This window comes from Gavialis gangeticus, unplaced genomic scaffold, assembly GCF_001723915.1.
Source record: "Gavialis gangeticus isolate Ggan-Ray unplaced genomic scaffold, GavGan_comp1, whole genome shotgun sequence".
Classification (NCBI taxonomy): domain Eukaryota; kingdom Metazoa; phylum Chordata; order Crocodylia; family Gavialidae; genus Gavialis; species Gavialis gangeticus.
Genome location: NW_017728998.1, coordinates 21,725,262 through 21,743,686, shown reverse-complemented (window position 1 = coordinate 21,743,686; position 18,425 = coordinate 21,725,262). Strand labels below are relative to the sequence as shown.

The 18,425-nt window shown below is 44.4% G+C and overlaps 1 protein-coding gene across 1 annotated transcript in view; it reads left to right on the top strand.

The window, feature by feature from the left end:
- WDR88 (WD repeat domain 88) overlaps nt 1-18,425 on the top strand; it is a 40,132-nt gene that overhangs the window by 5,125 nt on the left and 16,582 nt on the right. The window contains exons 4-8 of the mRNA XM_019505592.1: nt 2,384-2,447; nt 2,964-3,102; nt 9,244-9,373; nt 11,811-11,995; nt 14,031-14,113. Coding sequence (XP_019361137.1) covers nt 2,384-2,447; nt 2,964-3,102; nt 9,244-9,373; nt 11,811-11,995; nt 14,031-14,113 — 601 coding nt within the window. The remainder of the gene's footprint in view (nt 1-2,383; nt 2,448-2,963; nt 3,103-9,243; nt 9,374-11,810; nt 11,996-14,030; nt 14,114-18,425) is intronic.

Here is an 18,425-nt window from a genome sequence, read left to right as displayed (position 1 = left end):
GTTGAGAAGGACCCATCCACTACCACCCTCTGGGTGCGGCCCTCCAGCCAGTTCGCAACCCATTTGACTGTATGGGTGTCTACACCACAGCCCCCCAGTTTCTTAATAAGAACGGGGTAAGAGACAGTGTCAAAAGCCTTCCAGAAGTCCAGGAAGACTATGTCCACTGCTACCCCTGCATCTAATGATCTGGTGATCTGATCATAAAAGGCCACCAGGTTGGTCTGACGGGACCTGCTACTGATGAACCCGTGTTGGTTACCCCTAAGTATGCAGTCCCCTGCTGGCCCCTCCTGGATGTGTGCCAGAATAATTTTCTCGAACAGCTTGCCTAGGATCGAGGTAAGACTAACTGGCCTATAGTTTCCCCGGTCCTCCTTCCTCCCTTTTTTGAAGATGGGAACCACGTTGGCCCTCTTCCAGTCCTCCGGCACCACTCCAGAGCACCACAAATGCTCGTAAAGCTGTGCCAGCGGTCTTGCAATGACCTCGGCCAATTCCTTTAGAACTCTAGGGTGGAGATCATCCGGTTGAGCACTGCTGTCTACAGTGATGGGTTTTTTGTGGCACACAGCTTCTCTAACTTTGATTGCAAGGTCCACAGGGCAAGGAATATGTCTTTTATTCTTTGTTCTTAAAGGTCTATGCAAATGTTTACCATTTAATACATTTTTAATAATTATGAATTAGCTTTGCTTCATTGGTACAATTTGACACTGAAATGTCATCTTCATTTAAATTCTCTCCTGTCTCTTGCTTATTAACATTCTGTAGTTTTATAATCAAAGTATTGTCATTCTGCTATTTAAAGAGGAGCTGTATTTTATCCAGTCATGGACATTTGATAACCAAAAGCAACTGCAGCATACATTAACACTGACATTACATAGATCAAGCAAGAGTATAATTTCTGGCACTTTGCTATCATGAGCTCATACCTTAGTTGAATTTCAGTCAGGTCGAAAAGTTGACCAAGCCCTCTTGGCAACCCCAACAGCAGAGCTGCAAAATAACTTTTTGCCTAAGATCTTGAAAATGGCAGTTTCATAATATAATATCCTTTAAACCCATTTCTAAGTCAAAGTACAATCAGTATACAGTCTGGATGTGCCCTTTTGTGCTTTGGAGTCTGTATTTAAGAATAGAAAATAAATTATTTGATAACAAGTAAGTACAAGTACAATGGAAATAAAAGACCTTAAAAATAAAATTTCATTTTTAGGTAATCAGAAGATTAATATATGAAGTTTGACTTCGTGTTTTTTTTATTCTTGTAATGGATTTAAAATCTATTTTCATGCAGAACAGTGGTATTCAGTGACACAGGAAGTTGTTCAAAAGCTGAAAAATGAAGTTTTCATGTTAATAAGGAATAATGATCATGTTCCATAATATTTAGTGTAAATGCCTATTTAAACAACTAGGAATATTTAAGAAAGCTGTGAGCGAGAAAAAATTATGCAAGCTCCCATTTAATTGAAACCTGTAAGTTTCTAGTAAACTTTATTGAATGGCTTTTTATGTAATGTGGCTTTGTGTTTGTGCACAGCAACGTGTAATACAAGGTTTACCCAGCAACAGTAACTACTGAAAATGCAACCCCCCCACAAAAAACCCCAACCCATAAGACCTTCACCAAGTAATACAAGGACACTTACGAATCATAACAGCAAGCATATCTTGATTGCCTTAAAACTATTTTAAAGTTAGTGATAAATAAATAAGTTATAATTAGGTGTAGTGTGTAGCTGTGTTGGGCTAAGGACATGGGCAGAAAAGGTTCTTTGGGTAAGTCTGATATCTTTTATTAGACCAACTCAAATAATTGGAAAAATTCTTCTTTGCATTGACTGTTTTTTTGTATACGGATTGGCCTCTGGTTGCTTTACTATTCCATCCAGGAACAGCACAGACCAACTGCAGATGCTTCCTCAGCCTCACAAAGGGTATCTATACTCGAAAGCTTTCAGAGAAGAATTTTTCCAACTTTTTGAGTTGGTCTAATAAAAGATATTGGATTTACCCAAAGAACCTTGTCTGCCTAAGTTATAACGAGAAATAAAATTGCGTTGGCTGCCTGTCTACAGAAATTAGGATATGATTTTTCTGTGTTAATTTCTCATAGGAAAAATCCCAACTTTTATTTTCAGTTTAACAAACTTCAGCAAAAACTGTATAGTTCTTAGGTAAAGTAGTATATTAAAAAAATCAGTCTATTTTAAATTACTGGAGAGTGAGGAGGGCAATTGATTTAATAGAGAATTAAAACTGTTGGCATTTTTTCCACCAATGATGACTTTCCTTGTTTATTACCTTATAGCATTTTAAGTTTTCTTTTTGAATTGATATGTTGTTTATCATTTTAATTAAATTTGTTTTTTAGGGTGATAACATCATCATATGATAAAACAGTAAAAGCTTGGGATATGGAAACTGGAAAAATGCTTGTAAGTATTGATATTAAAGTATGTACAGCAGAAATATCAAGCTTCTGAAGATTAGAATGTACAGAATTGGTAAAAATGGAATTGTTACTTTGTGGGTCAATGTGGTGTAGCTGAAATTGGTATGTTAGAATTTTAATCTTAGCTTTGAAGGTGATTAACTGTGATTTTTGGGCAAGCCACAATTGACGTATCTCAATTATGCCATCTGTGAATTGGGTCTAATGATGATTTCCTACCTCAAAGCTAGTTTGAGGTTTATTTCATTTAATACTTGTGAGAATTTTAGTACCTAAATTAGGAAGGCATTATCTGTTTATAAATTTCTTGTTAAAGCAAAATTGGAAGTTGGTTAAAATAAGGGAGGAAAACACTTATCAAAAGTAATTTAAAATAAAACAACAGTGATAAAAATTGTTCTGCCTGAACCTGTTTAGTGGTTGTAGTAGAAATAATAGGAAATAATTTCATTACTAGTCCCTAAGAATAACTTTCAAAATGTCTTGTTTTCTTTTTCAGTGGACAATAGAGCATGAAGGCCTTGTAACTTCATGCAATATTTCTTATGATGGTAAATATGTGGTATCTGGCTTGGACAAAGAAAATGCTATATGTATTACTGATGCAGTAAATGCAACAACGGTGATGTATCTCCAAGGTAAGTCTTAAAAATTAGCTATATTTGTGTTCAATTGTTGAATTTTTAATTGCTTGCAAAAATGAGAAAAGCTAGATTAATATTATCCCAAGATCAAATTCAAATAACCTTACTTGTGGTTGGGAGGTAATTTTGTGTAAGAGTATTTCACAGAAGATATAGCACAACAATGTCCTCTTTGTGGCAATGTTTACAGAACATCTGGATTTTCTTACAAGATATATTCATCCATTTACTCTTTGGCAATGTGGATTCAAATGGGTCCAGGTCAGAGTCTTAACTTTATGTTTTGCTTTCTGTTACTTGTTTTCTATTTTCTCATATCTCTTTCCTTTACTTTACAAGTGTTTTCTGTAATAGACTCTTCTGAGGCTCTTGAATTTTAATTAGATTTTTCAGGATCAGATTGGTGCTGCTTGCATTAGTGATTCAGTATAGTGCAGGATGACAATAATATTTCTAAGAAAAACAGCTCCCTGCTGTGTTTCTGGAGAGGGATCAGGGCTGTGAATCCCAAGCAGAAGAAGGATTCTCCTCACAGCTCAGAGTAAGGTGCCTAAGTCTGAGAGAGGGATGGAAGTTTAGACATATCTTGTCGTTAGTATTGCCAGCATACTGGCAATGTTAAATGGCTTTTTGCTCAACACGCTGGCTTTGTGTGTCCTGTTCAATTTACCTTACTTTGTCCTTGCATTTTATAGTGAGCCTAGGCATCTATATTTGGTCTGTGGATTCCACTATAAAGGGACATTGGGTATGTCTACACAAGATGCTTTACTGCCCAGTAGACTAATTTACTGTGCAGTAAATCCTCACCATCTACACATTCAGGCAGTTACTGTGCAGTAAATTAGACTACTGTGTGGTTAGTTTACTACCTGTAAATACAGATAGTAAACTAACTGCATGGTAGGTACTGTGTGCAGTAGCTCATGTGTAGACACTAACCAGGAACAAATTTGCTCCTGGTCAGCCATACCACTAGGGAGCCAGTCTCCTACTTGGGCCGAAGTTGGGCCAGTCCCATGGCAGGGATGGCTCTATGCCTGTCCCGGTCTGGTCTTTCAACCCCTGGCCTGACCCTGGGTCCTGTGGCTCTTGCTGCTTGCCCTTGGGCATTGGGTCCCGGAGGAGTGGCACTGTGCCAGCTGCAGCAGGAACCTGGCTCTGGCCCCCAGGGCCTGCCCCACCACCTGGCTGTCTCCTACACACTGTGCCCCTCTGCTGCAGTCATGTGCTGAGGCCCAACGGTACCCAGAATCTCTGGCTTAGTCCCCAGGGTCCATCAAAGGCCTCACCAGTGCCGCAGACATCATCCTGGGGCACCAACTGGACAGAGAGACTACTGACTTACTCAAACTGGTGTGATGCCATGGTGCAGAGCCAGTTTGCGTAGGGCCGCCTCTCAAACACTCATATATATATATTTGAGACCCTGGGAGGCCATATGCAGGAGTGTGGTCACCAGTGGTCTGTGCAGCAATACTGCATAAAGATCCAGGACCTGTGGAGCCCAGTGGGTCTTGTCATGGACCAGTTGCCAATCTGGGGCTGCCCACTGGACCATGTTCTTTATGCTGGTTTACAGGGACCCTGGATGTAGCTGCACTTTGTATTCCAGCACAGGCAGCCTGCTGGAGCCCCTGCCAGGGCCCAGCAGTGATGACCAGTCTGTAGGGAAGGTACCCTCAATGCACAAGGCATAGGTCCCGGCATGTTTCCCACCCCAAGCTTTGTCTAGCAGCTCTGGGAGACTGGGGCAATGACTACCCTATCCACCTCACTGGGTGTGCATCCCCAGTGAGGTGGACAGGCTGGGGATGGCACCAGCTGTGACCAACTCCAGCTCCTCCCCAAAGGGGGCCACTGCCCAGACAGCCAGGCACTGTGCCTCTGCCCCCCGGGGCACCTCATTGCCACTTGCAGGGACAGACTTGGACCCTGGGACTGCCTGCCATGCCCATCTGGTAAGTCCCGACAGGGAGGAGGGCCGGGAGGGGGTGGGTGGAAAGGGGTGGAACATGGCATTGCAGCCACCTGTCCCTGGGCTGCACACCTGGAGCAAGGGGCCCTGTGTGGGGGAAGGGCCCTCCACTACCTTCCCTGCCCTCCCCCTCCTCACTCTGCTTGGCCAAGCTCCCCCTGTCCCCCGGAGGCCTCCCCCACAACATGCAGGGAAGCGGGAGGCAGTGCAGGACTTTACGGAGCAACCAGCACCCTCCCAGGTAGGCAGCCAGGGTTCTGTCACATGCAGAGAAACTTGATGGCAGTAGTGATCTCCTCCTTGGCCACAGGCACTCATAGTGTAGACAGACACACCTGTCCAGGGGGTGGTGTATGTTGCATGGGGCACATTAGGAAGCATGGGCTTGCCTGAGATTCATAGATTCATAGATTAAGGGTCGGAAGGGACCTAGTAGATCTTCTAGCCCGACCCCCGCCAGGGCGGGAGAACAACAAAAAACCCCAGAAAGAGAAACGGGACTCAAACGAGTCCAGCCAGGTAGGCATCCAGCCTCTTCTTAAACACCCCCAGGGTAGGGGCCAGCACCACTTCCCTTGGAAGTTGGTTCCAGCTCCTAGCCGCCCTAACCGTGAAGTAGTTTTTGCGGATGTCCAATCTATACCTCCTCTCCATCAACTTGTGCCCATTACTCCTTGTTATGCCAGCGGGCGCTAGGGGAAACAGCGTCTCCCCCAAACCCTTCTGGTCCCCCCTAGTGAGTTTATAGACGGTCACCAGGTCCCCCCTCAGCCTTCTCTTGTGGAGGCTGAATAGGTTCAGGTCCCGCAGTCTCTCACTGTAGGGTCTGCCCTGTTGTCCCCGGATCATGCGGGTGGCCCTCCTCTGGACCCTCTCCATGTTGTCCACATCCCTCTTGAAATGGGGCGCACAGAACTGGACACAATACTCCAGCTGTGGCCTGACCAGCGTCGCGTAGAGGGGGAGGATCACCTCCTTGGCTCTACTCGAGATGCACCTGTGGATGCACGACAAGGTCCGGTTAGCCCTGCCAACCATGACCTCGCATTGTCGGCCCATGTTCATCTTGGAGTCAATAATGACTCCAAGATCTCTTTCTGCCTCCGTGCTCTCGAGTAGGGAGTTCCCCATTGTGTAAGTGTGCTGCTGGTTCCTACTGCCCAAATGCAGCACCCTGCACTTGTCCGTGTTAAAACGCATCCTGTTCCTGTTAGCCCACCCCTGTAACCTATCCAGATCCCTCTGCAATCTCTCCCTCCCTGCTAGCGTGCTCACCTCCCCCCAGATTTTGGTGTCATCAGCGAATTTAAACAGATGAGGTGCTGCTGAAGTTCAGTGCCCTGTGCCACGACTGGCTGGTCACCATGGTAGAGGAACAGCTGGCAGATTTGTGGGCCTGGTACATCCAGGACATCATGAGGATGTGGCAGAGGGACAGGGAGGACTGTGTGTTCTGGGATAGGCTCCTGGCCCTTGAGAAGAGGCATACTGGCCTTGGGAAGATGCTGGAGGCACAGGAGTGACAGGCCATTGTGGTGGCCTAAGCAGTGGAAGGCACAGAGGAGGACTGCTGGGTGCTGGACACCATCCTGGTCCTAGTGGCCACCTTCGTGCTACCCACTGTCCAGCCCCCAGGCCTGGTCCCATCTGTCTGTAGCAGCCACCCACAGCCCAGCAGCAACCCCCACCCACTAGTGGCCTTGTGCCAAGGTGCAGTGCCACCAGCAGTGGCCAGGGTCCCCCAGCAACTGTCCCCCCCTTCCTGGGCTATACCCCTCTGCCTGGGCCTTTCCCCGACCACTTGTCCAGACACCATGCGGCCCCTGAGTGGGAACTTCCCACAGGAGGGTCAGTGCCACACATGGGTCCTGCTGGCCTTGGCCCCATGATGGAGGACAGGAAGACAGCAGTGCAGCCAAAACATTGGTTGTCCTCAACCCCAGCCTCACCACAGTGTCTGCACCTGCTGTGGCGTGGCCAGAGACTGGGGTGCTGGGCACCTGTCCCTGGCATCTGTCCTGTAGGTGTCCCCACCCCTGGGAGGGCACACAGCACAATGTACATAGTGTGCATGGGGAAGAGGGTGCTTTATGGGTGGTGGGCAGTGGGGTTGGTGGTGGAGTTTTGTTGTTGAGGAGGGAGGGAGTCTTTGTTTGTGGGGGGGGGGAATAAAGACTGTTGCTGGAAAGTGTCTGCAGTTAGTGTGAGCTGAGGGTGCAGTGCGGGCCTGGGGTCCATGGCTGGTCAGCCAGGTGCCCTAACGGGGGGTGCAAGAGGAGGTGGTCCAGCAGCGCCTCTTGCACACGATGCCTAGGCTCTTGCTGCTGGGTGTATGGCTTGTGTAGGGCCTTGGGGGGAGGTGGGGCTGTCGCTGTCACTGCTGCCATAGCTGGCACTCCTGCTGTCAGGCGTCCTCCACCTGCTGTGCCTCCTCTGCCCAGATCTTGCGGAAGAACTCCCTCTGGGCCTTGCATATGTTATGCAGCACACAGGTTGTGTCTTGGGGGATGTTGACTTCAGTGACCTCAAGGTCGGCAGTGAGGTTGCGCCAGTGTCCCTTTAGGTGGCTGAAGGCGTACTCCACCAGTGCATGGCTCCAGCCTAGGCACTTGTTGAAATGTGCTTGGCATGGGTCAAGCTGGCCAGTGTAGGCCCACATGAGCCATGGCAGCAGTGGGTAGGCTGGGTCCCTGATGGGGCGGGGTGGGACAATCACATTGCCCAGCTGCAGGTCTAGAACACATGGTGCAAAACACCTGCTCTCCACCAGGGCTGGCAGGGCAGAGTTCCCCAAGACCCAGGCATCATGGGTGCTGCCAGACCAGCCACGGTTGATGTTTGGGAAGGCAGCTCAGTGGTCTACTACAATCTGAAGCACAACTGAGTGGAAACCCTGTTGGCTGTAGAATGGGCAGTACCTCTGGGGAAGGCAGATGACAGCGATGTGTCTCATCCAGGGCCCCCATGCACTATGAAAACCCAGGGCTCAGAATGCTGCCACCTCCAGGGGGTCATTGCCTGAGTATGGTGTGGCCCAGCATGTCCTGGAGGGTGCCACAAACCTAGAGGGTGCCACAGACCTCCAGGATGGCCTCTCTGGCAGTTGCAGGTGGCCAACATACCACAGATTAGTGGGCATGCCAAGCTTGAGGAGGGTGATGGCCACCTGGGTTTCCATGGGGAGGGGAGGCCATATGGTGGTGGGCTGCCACTCCAGGTACAGGCAGAGCTGGTCGAGTAGCTCCTAGAATGTGGCCCAGGTCATCCAAAAGGAGTCCACCCACTGCTCATCGTCCTATGTGCATTGGATGACATAGAGCCACCAGTCCTGGCTGGCAGGGCAGGCCCATAAGTGGCAGAGGTGGAGCTCCAGGAGCTCACGGATGGCACCTGCAGTGGTGTCCATTTGGGTGTCATCAGCATCCCTGCCACAGTCCATGGGGCAGCTAAGGGGCTGGTAGGTGACAGCCGGGGGGGCAGGCCACCGACAAGGCCTGAGCCTGGGCATGTGGCCACACAACATGTGGGGGGCAGACAGGGTTGAGGCTGACTTGAGGCAGGTGGCAGTCACTGCAATGGCAAACAGAAGCCCATGGCACTGGTCGTTGATGCGGGGGCCTGGTTGTGGTGCAGCCATTGCACGCTGGGCACAGGCTTCGCAGACATTGTTGTAGAGGGTTGTGCCAGCAGGCTGCAGACTACTTTGGACCAGAGAAGCATGTGGTCAGGGGGCAACATGCAAGGCTCCCTTTTTAAGAGTACCCTGGCATAAGGCAGCTATGGCCAGAGCCTGCACAGGGGTAGAGCATGGCAGGGCAGAAAGAGACCAGGATCAGCCTATTCCCATAAGGAACAAATTTGCTCCCAAGAGGCTGCACATGTATATGCCTTCCCAGGGCTGTCTTGCTGTGCAGTGTTTTACTGTGTAGTAAGCCTAATGCACATTTGTAGTGCATGTAGACACACCCGCTATGTATGAAAAGTAGAGGCCAAAACACTATTCACTGCAATAAGTAAGTCCTTTTATGGGTTTAGCCCTTTGGGAATTTGGCCCATCTCAAAGTAGGACTCTGAAGCCCACATCTGAGAATCCTGCAAAACAGTGCTTTCAGAGAAGCAGAATTCTGAGATTCTCTTGTTGGTGTTATTTGTTGTAGATCATCACAGAAGCACGGTCACAAGATGCTGCTTTGATCCTGATAACCAGAGAGTGGCTTCAGTCTCATATGATAAGACCATAAAGCTTTGGGATATTGTGGCACAATCCACCACAATCACAATTGATGAGTAAGAAACAGTAGTATAACTAAACCAAGGGCCATGTGTACCTTTTAAAAGTACCAGGGAGATTTGTGATACAGTTTGTAATAGAGAAAATGAAAATCAAACAGGCCAATTATTTAACCCAAACAGGGCAATACATAAAGTGAAAAATATGCAAACAATATACAAAGGTTGAGCATGATGTTCTATGTATACTTCATGCCATGAATAAGAGATGAACTATAAGCTCTGTAGAACTATAAGCATTTCTAAAGAGAATAGTCAGAGTTTCTAGGTACTGAAATAAAAAGATGGATAATGGAGGAGGCAAATGATAGCATTTGGTAGCATAAGTAGGGTGGGGAAAGTAAGAAAGCTCCTCACATCCTGATTTAGAGGGGGTGCCAGCAGCATTCTGCAGGGATGGACACCTTTAGTCCTTGGTGCTCAGCATATCCGCCCCCCTGTTATCCAGCATCAAAAGCACCTTTGCCCAGAGTGCCAAAATTGCCATCATTGTACAGTAATATTTTGTAGTGTAAGTGAGCTATTGGTGTGTTTCCTAACGATTAGAAATATTATAGGCTAACAATTAACAAATGAGAAGAAGTTAAATATCACAGGGAGTGGTGAAGAGTTTCAGTGGGATAGCAGTGTGTGTAAGAAATGAAACTTCAAAGTCTGAATGTCAGGTTTTAAATGTATATACCTCCTTCAACCAAAAGATCAGTTTTTAACAGGTTCAAACTAGCCCTTCATCATTCTGTGTTAAATAAGTTGTTAAATTGCATGTGTTGTAAGGACTGTTTCAGATGAAACCATAACACCTGAAATCCATCCTGCTCATCCTTACCATAAAGTTATTACAGGGCTTTTCTACCATTGGCTCTTTGTCTTAGTATCCAGTTCACCTTGTTCTGGAGGATGTTTCTTCATTTCATTGGAATACATATACAGAACCCAAACCTGAAAGGTTTTGATTCTCCCACAACTCTAATTGAAATCAATATTATATGAAAATCATTATCTAAATATAGAATATTATAATTCTTGTAAGAAATGAGTATACAAAAATGAAGATATAAAATCTGCTATTAAAAATATTAACAATGGCTTTAAATGAATTCATCCATTTTCATTTTGTATAATAAAAACATTAATCATAAATCTTCTGGATAAAAATTACCAATAACAAAGCCCTTTGAAGGATTAGGAATTTACTTAGTATAGGAAACTCAAATCTGGAGCATTTTAATAAGCCTCTTAATAAATTGCAATGAATTTCCTGTAGAGATGCCTGTAACCCTTTCCCCATTGCACACTGTGGGAGTCGCTAAGGCTTTATCAGGTTCTAGAACTTCCAGATTTCTTTCTTGGGTCTCACTGGTTCCAGAATTGGAATTTAATGTTAACCTTTTCCCTTGACTGTGTTTAGTTTCGTTAGGTTCAAATTTCTGTGTAGTTTCATGAAATGTGATGATAGATGCTGATTATCTGAATGATCAAAGGATGCTTTTGAGGAAGTATACAAAAGTGTCATGTGTATCAGCATCCCCTGTGCTGAAAAATGGTGGCGGGGCACTTTGAACTAAAGCTTTAATTCAAAGTGCCCCACTGCCATTTTTTGGCACGGAGACACTGATACACATGATGCCAGAGTCTGCTGGAGCATGTTTATTTCCATGCTCCAGCAGACTTGATTAACTGAGTCTGCTCAAGCACGTTGGAGCCAGCTCCCTGGACATCAATACAATCCCTTTGTTTCTAATAAAACTGGAGTATGTTATAGTATTTAGAGAATTTATTACTATACTGCTGTGAAAAGAAGCAGGTAACAAATTCTCACCAAAAATCAGTTAGGATTCAACCCTGCAAGATGTTGAGGACTTGACAGTCCAGTGCAGTGGCGATGCGTAGGGGGTGCATGTGCACCCCCTGAGAGTGCTGGTGCACCCCGTGACAGCCAGCATTCCCCACTTAGGTGACAGGCAGGAGTGCTTGTGCCCCCCCCAACAGTCCCAGCACGGGAGTGGGAGCACAAGGAGGACTGCTGGCACTTCCAGGCACACTGCTGGCACTTCAGGGTTGGCATGACCCCTCCACCTCCGTTTGGTGCGATTGGCTGCAGGGGGACCCCCGGCCCAGTTGGTGTGATTGGCCACGGGGGGGGGACGGGACGACACCCCCCCGGTCACTGACTGGCCACTGGGGGGCAAGTGCCCCCCCCAACTCAGGAGGCACGAGTCACCCATGGTCCAGTGCATGAGGATGTGTTTGACTTTGGCATGTAATTAGTCCCGGTGACTTTTACAGCACTAATTAAATGCTTAAAGTTAATATTCTTTAATGTTCCTCTAGATTTTTAGACTAGATAGTAGTTGCAGGATTAGGCCCTTAAAATATCAAAATAGTTTTAAAAAATCACAGTACCCTATTGCAGTGGTTTTCTTATATATTTCAGGGGACATAGCAATGTCATCTCAGACTGCTGCTTTACCTTAGATGGCCGTTACTTATGCACAGCATCTTGGGACAGAACCTTAAAAATCTGGGATATAAAAACAGGGGACTTTCGTCATCATGGACCTATTGTCTTGAAAGAAGGTCATCAAGGTTCTGTTAGTTCCTGTATTTTTAGCAAAGATGGTGAGTTATGTTAAAGACCATAATAGAACATCTTGAAATATGTACTAGTAGGAAATTTCAGATGAGTCACAGTGGTTGCATGCCAACAATATGACTAATTCAGTTGTCACTTTCAAAATTAAATGTTTTTAATTCTGATTAAATGGCTACCCACGTAATCTATGTAAATTGAAATTGATGATCTTATGTTCTGCTTTAATCAGACATCTGAAACACTGCTTAATTGGTATAATCATCAAGATTTACTGTAAAAAGATCATGATGAAAAGAATTTGGTAGAAACAAAATACTGCACTACCTTAGAAATGGAGTGCTTACTGATATTATCCCAGTACAAGTTACTGCACTTAAAGCACTATGTAGAGTAACTACTAAGTATTGTTAAGCATAATGAATGGGATAGACCATGGCACATCTTTTGACAGTACCTTCCAGGCCCAAAAGAACTTTGATATTTTGGAAAACCTTCATGGACTTTGTAAGATGTTGTAGCAGCACACTAAACCTATGAGGTGTTAAGTGGTTAATATTCAGAAAACTTAGATGAGGGCTGTCCAATTTCTAGGTGGTCACATGCCATGTGGGTGGCATGTTGCACAGCACCAGCATGGCTCTCAAACTCCCCCCACTGCACCACACCATACAGGTACCCTGACCACCCCACCTCTGCTCCCCAGCTACTTACTGCACAGTGCTGTGGGCTCACAGTGCTGTGGGCTCCCCCATGGCCCTCGGCTGCACCTTGCTGCCCTATCTCACCCAGTGTTGTCAAATCTTGCAAGAAAAAAACAACACTGCACTGCCTTTAAAAACAAGCCCCAAACAAGTCCAACCCATTTCAAAGAGAGGGGGATCTTATCAACCCACAACTCTCAAAAAATTGCAATGACATTTAAAAAAAAACAAGCCCAATTCCACTTATAAGTGGATTTGGCAACACTGATCCCACCCTGCCCCCTGGTGTGAGGACAGGACATGGAACCTGAAGGGAGGACAGATGGGGAGCCCACGGACCTCAACTGCTGCTGCACAGGGAGTGATGGTGGGAAGCAGTGGCTGGGTAGGAGCCTGGGGGCTGCATATTAACACCTTGTGGGATGTGTGGCTTATGAGCTGCAAATTTAGATAATCTTGTCTGCAAGGTAGTAACTGTATCCTGAATGAAATAAACTTTGAAGCTGAAGAATGAAATGTTCATTTAGTCCGTGATATTTTATTTCAGAGTTGAAGGAAATACCTTTAAGTTATTGTTATGTTAAGTATCCTCTTACCACCGCTTTGCTTTGCTTGACTACTGCAAGTACTTAAGCTTTATTTGGCTGTTTCACCTCAGAACCAAATCTTCTAAGTTAAATGAGTTAGGTACAGAATCTGTGGAAAGAAATCGGACTAAGAACATACAACATGATAGCACCAACTAGATGGGCAGTAGCTGAATTGCAGATAGGCCTCTGATTGACCACTGGTGTTTAAAATTATTGCTTCTACCTTCAAATCATTATGGTTCAACAGTTCAAAATGAACTAGATTACTATAATACATTTATCTGACTATCTACTCCATAAATTAGAAATATACTCTATTATTTTTCAGTCAAAGACATAGATTTGCCTCAGGAAAAGTTTGGAAAACCTCCTAGTACGTGAATATACATAAACTGTTGAAAGCACTAAACTTATCATTACAAGAAAACCTGTAGTAATAAGCATGTGATTTTTTTTGGTAGCAGGAGTGTAGCAATCCTAAAAATGACTTTTGCTATTTTACAATGCCTCCTCAAATTTCAAAGTCAACACCTTTTTTAAATCTGTTTTTTCTCAAAGCTTAGTTATATATTTGATAAATTTAATCTCATGCTGGTTTCTGTACTCATTAAAAACCCCAGAAAGGACTTCCACTATCTTGTTAAAGCATGACTAATACCAGTATATTATTTAAATTTTATTAATATAGTCTGACTCACTGTTGGAAGGAGTCAAATTTTTTGTCTGTATGAGAAAGCAAATTAATATGGTATTCTAATCTTGTCTTTCAGCATCTCTTGTGGTGTCTGGAGCATATGACAAAAATATAGCTGTATGGGATATAAGAACAGGATATAAAAAGCTAACTTTACAGGTATTGATTCAGTACTTATTTGATTGCTAGTTTTAGTAAGAAGGTGCAGAACTTGTGTATATTTGATATTAACTAACGTATATATCTCTGTATCTTTTTGGTTACTCCCTTTATACTTATAGATAGGAGTATGCCATATACTTGTGTAATTTTAATTTCATAGGATAACATATTCAGTTATAATGACTAGCAAAATTATTCCTAACATACTGCTGGATTTCTCTTTTGTTCCACCAGTTCAATAGTGTTGACTGGAACTGCATGTTTGTCTTGAGAGATTATTTCTTCCATCAAGAAAGCAAGAGTATGGCTAATTTGTGTATTAATCTGTGTACTTATCTACACAAAACAATACATTAAAATAATGTTAAGGTTGCAGAGGAAAGCCCTCAAAAGTCATTAAGTTAGTGTTTGGATTTATCTCCTTAGGAATTTGAAACAACCTTCAAGAAAGGCCCATTAAAGTTTGAGTACTGATTGCATATGATCAGAAATGAACAGGGTAGGTCGTCTTATTTAAGAGGGATGGCTGTCCACATATGTTAATATGGAATAAAATGGAGTGCAAGTTTAAGTAGCTATTCCAAATTAACAATACATGCAAATCCTCTTATCCTGAATAAAATGATCTGCCCATGAGATAAATGTAGAATGCTCAGGCATTATGCAACTTTGGTGACATTAGGACTGGTCTATTACCATGTGCTGTACATTGGACTGCCGAAGAAACAAACTTATTACCTTTAGACTGTGAAGAACACAGTGGCTTTTACCATGAAAGGGCTGAAGGATTCAGTCTATCAGTTGCTTTGAATACTAGAAGTAGAACCCTGGTGCAAAAACCAAGTTAATGGTTTCATTTGAATTTTTTAGCTTTACATCTTTTAAAGTAGAAAAGACATTAGTTCAAGCATTTATTTATGGAATTGAATTTCTTTAGTACTGCTCTATGGTAATATCCTGGGTGTCTATACATGTGCTCCAGACTGGAGGGGGGCGGGTGCTTTAATTAGAGCGGCTCTCAGAGCCGCTCTAAAGCACCCGCAGTGTTACATGCGTTCAGTGTCCCACACTTCAAAATGGCGATGGGGGCGCTTTAACTAAAGCTTGTTTGACAAACTGTAGTTGAAGCACCCCCACCACCATTTTGAAATGTGGGGATACTGAATATATGTGACACGGAGGCTGCTGGAGTGTGCTAATTAGCACGCTCGAGCAGACTCACAGCAGACTTGATTAAATGAGTCTGCTCCGATGTGTGCTAATTAGCACGTGTTGGAGCAGAGCTGTGTCATGTGTACAGGTGCCCATACAGACTGGGTATTGAGACTTTAAAGAAATCACATTTTGAAACCAGAGTATAAATAAAAAAATAATCTTATTTTAAGTGAAAAATTGTTGAACAGAACTTGAGAGTACTGATCATCATTATTACATCATGATTTTGATCTGGCAGCTGTGATGCTTAAGAATAAACTCCATGACTTTTAAAATAAAAAGTCAATTGCTTGAAATGCTCTTCAGGTATCTAATGTTAGTAACTTGTGCATATGGGTTGTAAAGAGTTTCAGTATAATCTAGCAGCCGCAGTGAATTTAGTATATTATGATATTGGCAATAAAATTTTAACTCCAGTGGTACTAGCACAGCTTACTCTAGAATTTTAAAACTTTGTTTTTGAAAATGTGTTCATTTTATTTATAGATGCAATTGTTATAGCTTTGTGCACAAGAGCAGTAATTTTAAACAGTTTTGTAAAGTTGTGCAGTAACGTTGTTTTGGTGGAGGTTGAAGCTGGTATATGATAGTTACCTCTTAATCCAGATACATTTTAAGAAGCAAATACTCTCCTTCTGGAATAAGACAACTAAAGTAATAGAAATGACCACCCTTCAGAACATAGATACATTTAAAGCAAGCATAAAGCTGGGACACATGAACAGAGAGGGTTGTCCTGGGCATTGTTTGATGGAGTTGTGTGGATCACTCGGCAGAAGCACTGCATGCAGCCAAAGTACAGGCAGAGGGGCAAACAGAAAGCTGAGCAGACAGCAAGAGAAAGCAGTGGGGACTGGAGAGAAAGTAGAAGTGGGGGATCATTTTGTGCAGAATGTTGTGTACAAAGAAGGTTGGAGTTATGAGCAAAGAAACTGCCTCTTGTTTGATTCTGACAGTGTTCAAGCAAACAAAACGTAGTGTATATTCTTTGTAATTAAACTAGATTGTATCAAGGATGTCTCTGATTCTATCATCAGTTTATCTTCCTAACAGAAAATATCCAAGAACCCAAACAATTAATGAATTTCAAGACGTTCAGAGTTTTCACAGGTTCATAGATGTTTGGGTTGGAACAGACCTTAGCAGATCATCAAGTCTGACCCCCTTCCCTGGGCAGGAAAGAGCGCTGGGGTCAGATGACCCCAGCCAGGTGTATATCTAGCCTCCTCTTGAAGACTCCCAAGGTAGGGGAGAGCAACACCTCCCTTGGAAGCCCATTCCAGATTTTGGCAACCCTTACTGTAAATAAGTTCTTCCTGATGTCTAACCTAAATCTGCTCTTTGTCAGTTTGTGGCTGTTGTTCCTAGTTACCCCAAGGGGTGCCCTAGTAAACAGAGCATCTCCTATTCCTTGCTCCCCCCCCCGATGAATTTGTAGACAGCCACAAGATCACCTCCCAGCCTTCTTTTGTGGAGGCTGAAGAGATCCAGAGCCATCAATCTCTCCTTGTAGGGCTTTGCCTGTAGGCCCCTAACTATACGAGTGGCCCTTCTCTGAACCCTCTTGAGGTTGCCCACATCCCTCTTGAGGTTGTCCACAACCCTTTTGAAGTGCAGCACCCAAAACTGGACACAGTACTCCAACTGCAGCCTGACCAACGCCACATAAAGGGGAAGTATCACCTCCCTGGACCTGTTTGTCATGCACCTGCTAATGCATGATAAAGCATGGTTAGCTTTACTGATCACTTTGTCACATTGACGACTCATGTTCATTTTGGAGTCAACAGTGACTCCAAGATCCCTTTCCGCTGCTGTCCTGCTGAGAAGGTCCTCCCCCAGCGTGTAAAAATATGCTGGTGATTCCTTCTCCCCAGGTGCAGCACCTTGCATTTGTCCTTATTGAACTGCATCCTATTCTGTTCCGCCCACTTTTCCAACCTGTCCAGATCCACATGGATTCATTCCCTACCCTCTGGTATGTTAACCTTACCCCATAATTTGGTATCATCTTCGAATTTGGACAAAGCGCTTTCCATGCCCTCATCCAAGTCATTGGATGAAGGCATTGAATAGCACCAGTCCAAGGACTGAGCCTTGTGGGACTCCACTGCCAACATCTTTCCAGGTAGCTACTGACCCATCCACCGCCACTTTCTGGGTGTGACCCCTAAGCCAATTTACCACCCACCTGACCATGTAATCATCTATGTCACAGTCACTCAGTTTATCTATACAAATATAATGAGATACCATATCGAAAACCTTCTTAAAATCCAAGTAGATGATATCCACCTCTATTCCTGCATCTAAGCATTTTGTGACCTGGTCATAAAGAGAACCAAGGTTAGTCAGGCAGAATCTACTTGCTATGAATCCATGCTGGTTGCCCTTTAGCATTGCTTTCCCCTCTGGACTCCCACAGATGTGATCCTTAATAATTTTTTCAAAGGTTTTCTCAAGGATAGAGGTGAGACTAAATTGTTTATAGTTACCTGGATCCTCCTTCTGCCCCTTCTTGAAAATAGGAACCACATTGGCCCCTTTCCAGTTTTTTGGGACCTGACCTGAGCACTAAGAGTGCTCGAACAGCTGTTCCAATGGCTCTGCTATGCCACTGGCCAATTCCTTCAGCACCCTTGGATGAAGATCATCCGGGCCTGCTGACTTAAACACATCCAGCCCCTCCAAGTGTCTCTTCACTAAGTTGGTGCTAACAGTTGGTGGGTTGTTTCCCTCTTTATGCCTGTCTATGATCCAATTGGGAGATTTGTCCTGATCCAAGTTCAGGAATACAGAGGCAATAAACTCATTGAAGAGCTGAGCTTTGTCCCCCCTATCCATCCCTAATTGCCCTTGTTTGTCTTGTAGGGGGCCTATGCTACCCTGTGCCTTCTTTTTGTTCCCTATATACCTGAAGGACTTTTTGTTGTCTTTAATTTTTGTTGCCAGCCTAAGTTCCGTTTCTGCTTTGGCCTTTCTGACTGCCTCCCTGCAGGTGTGGGCCAAGTAGGTATACTCTGCCTTGGTAGCTACCCCTGCTTCCACAGCCTTTATTCCTCTTTTTTTGCCCCAAGGCTTTCCTGGGTTTCTC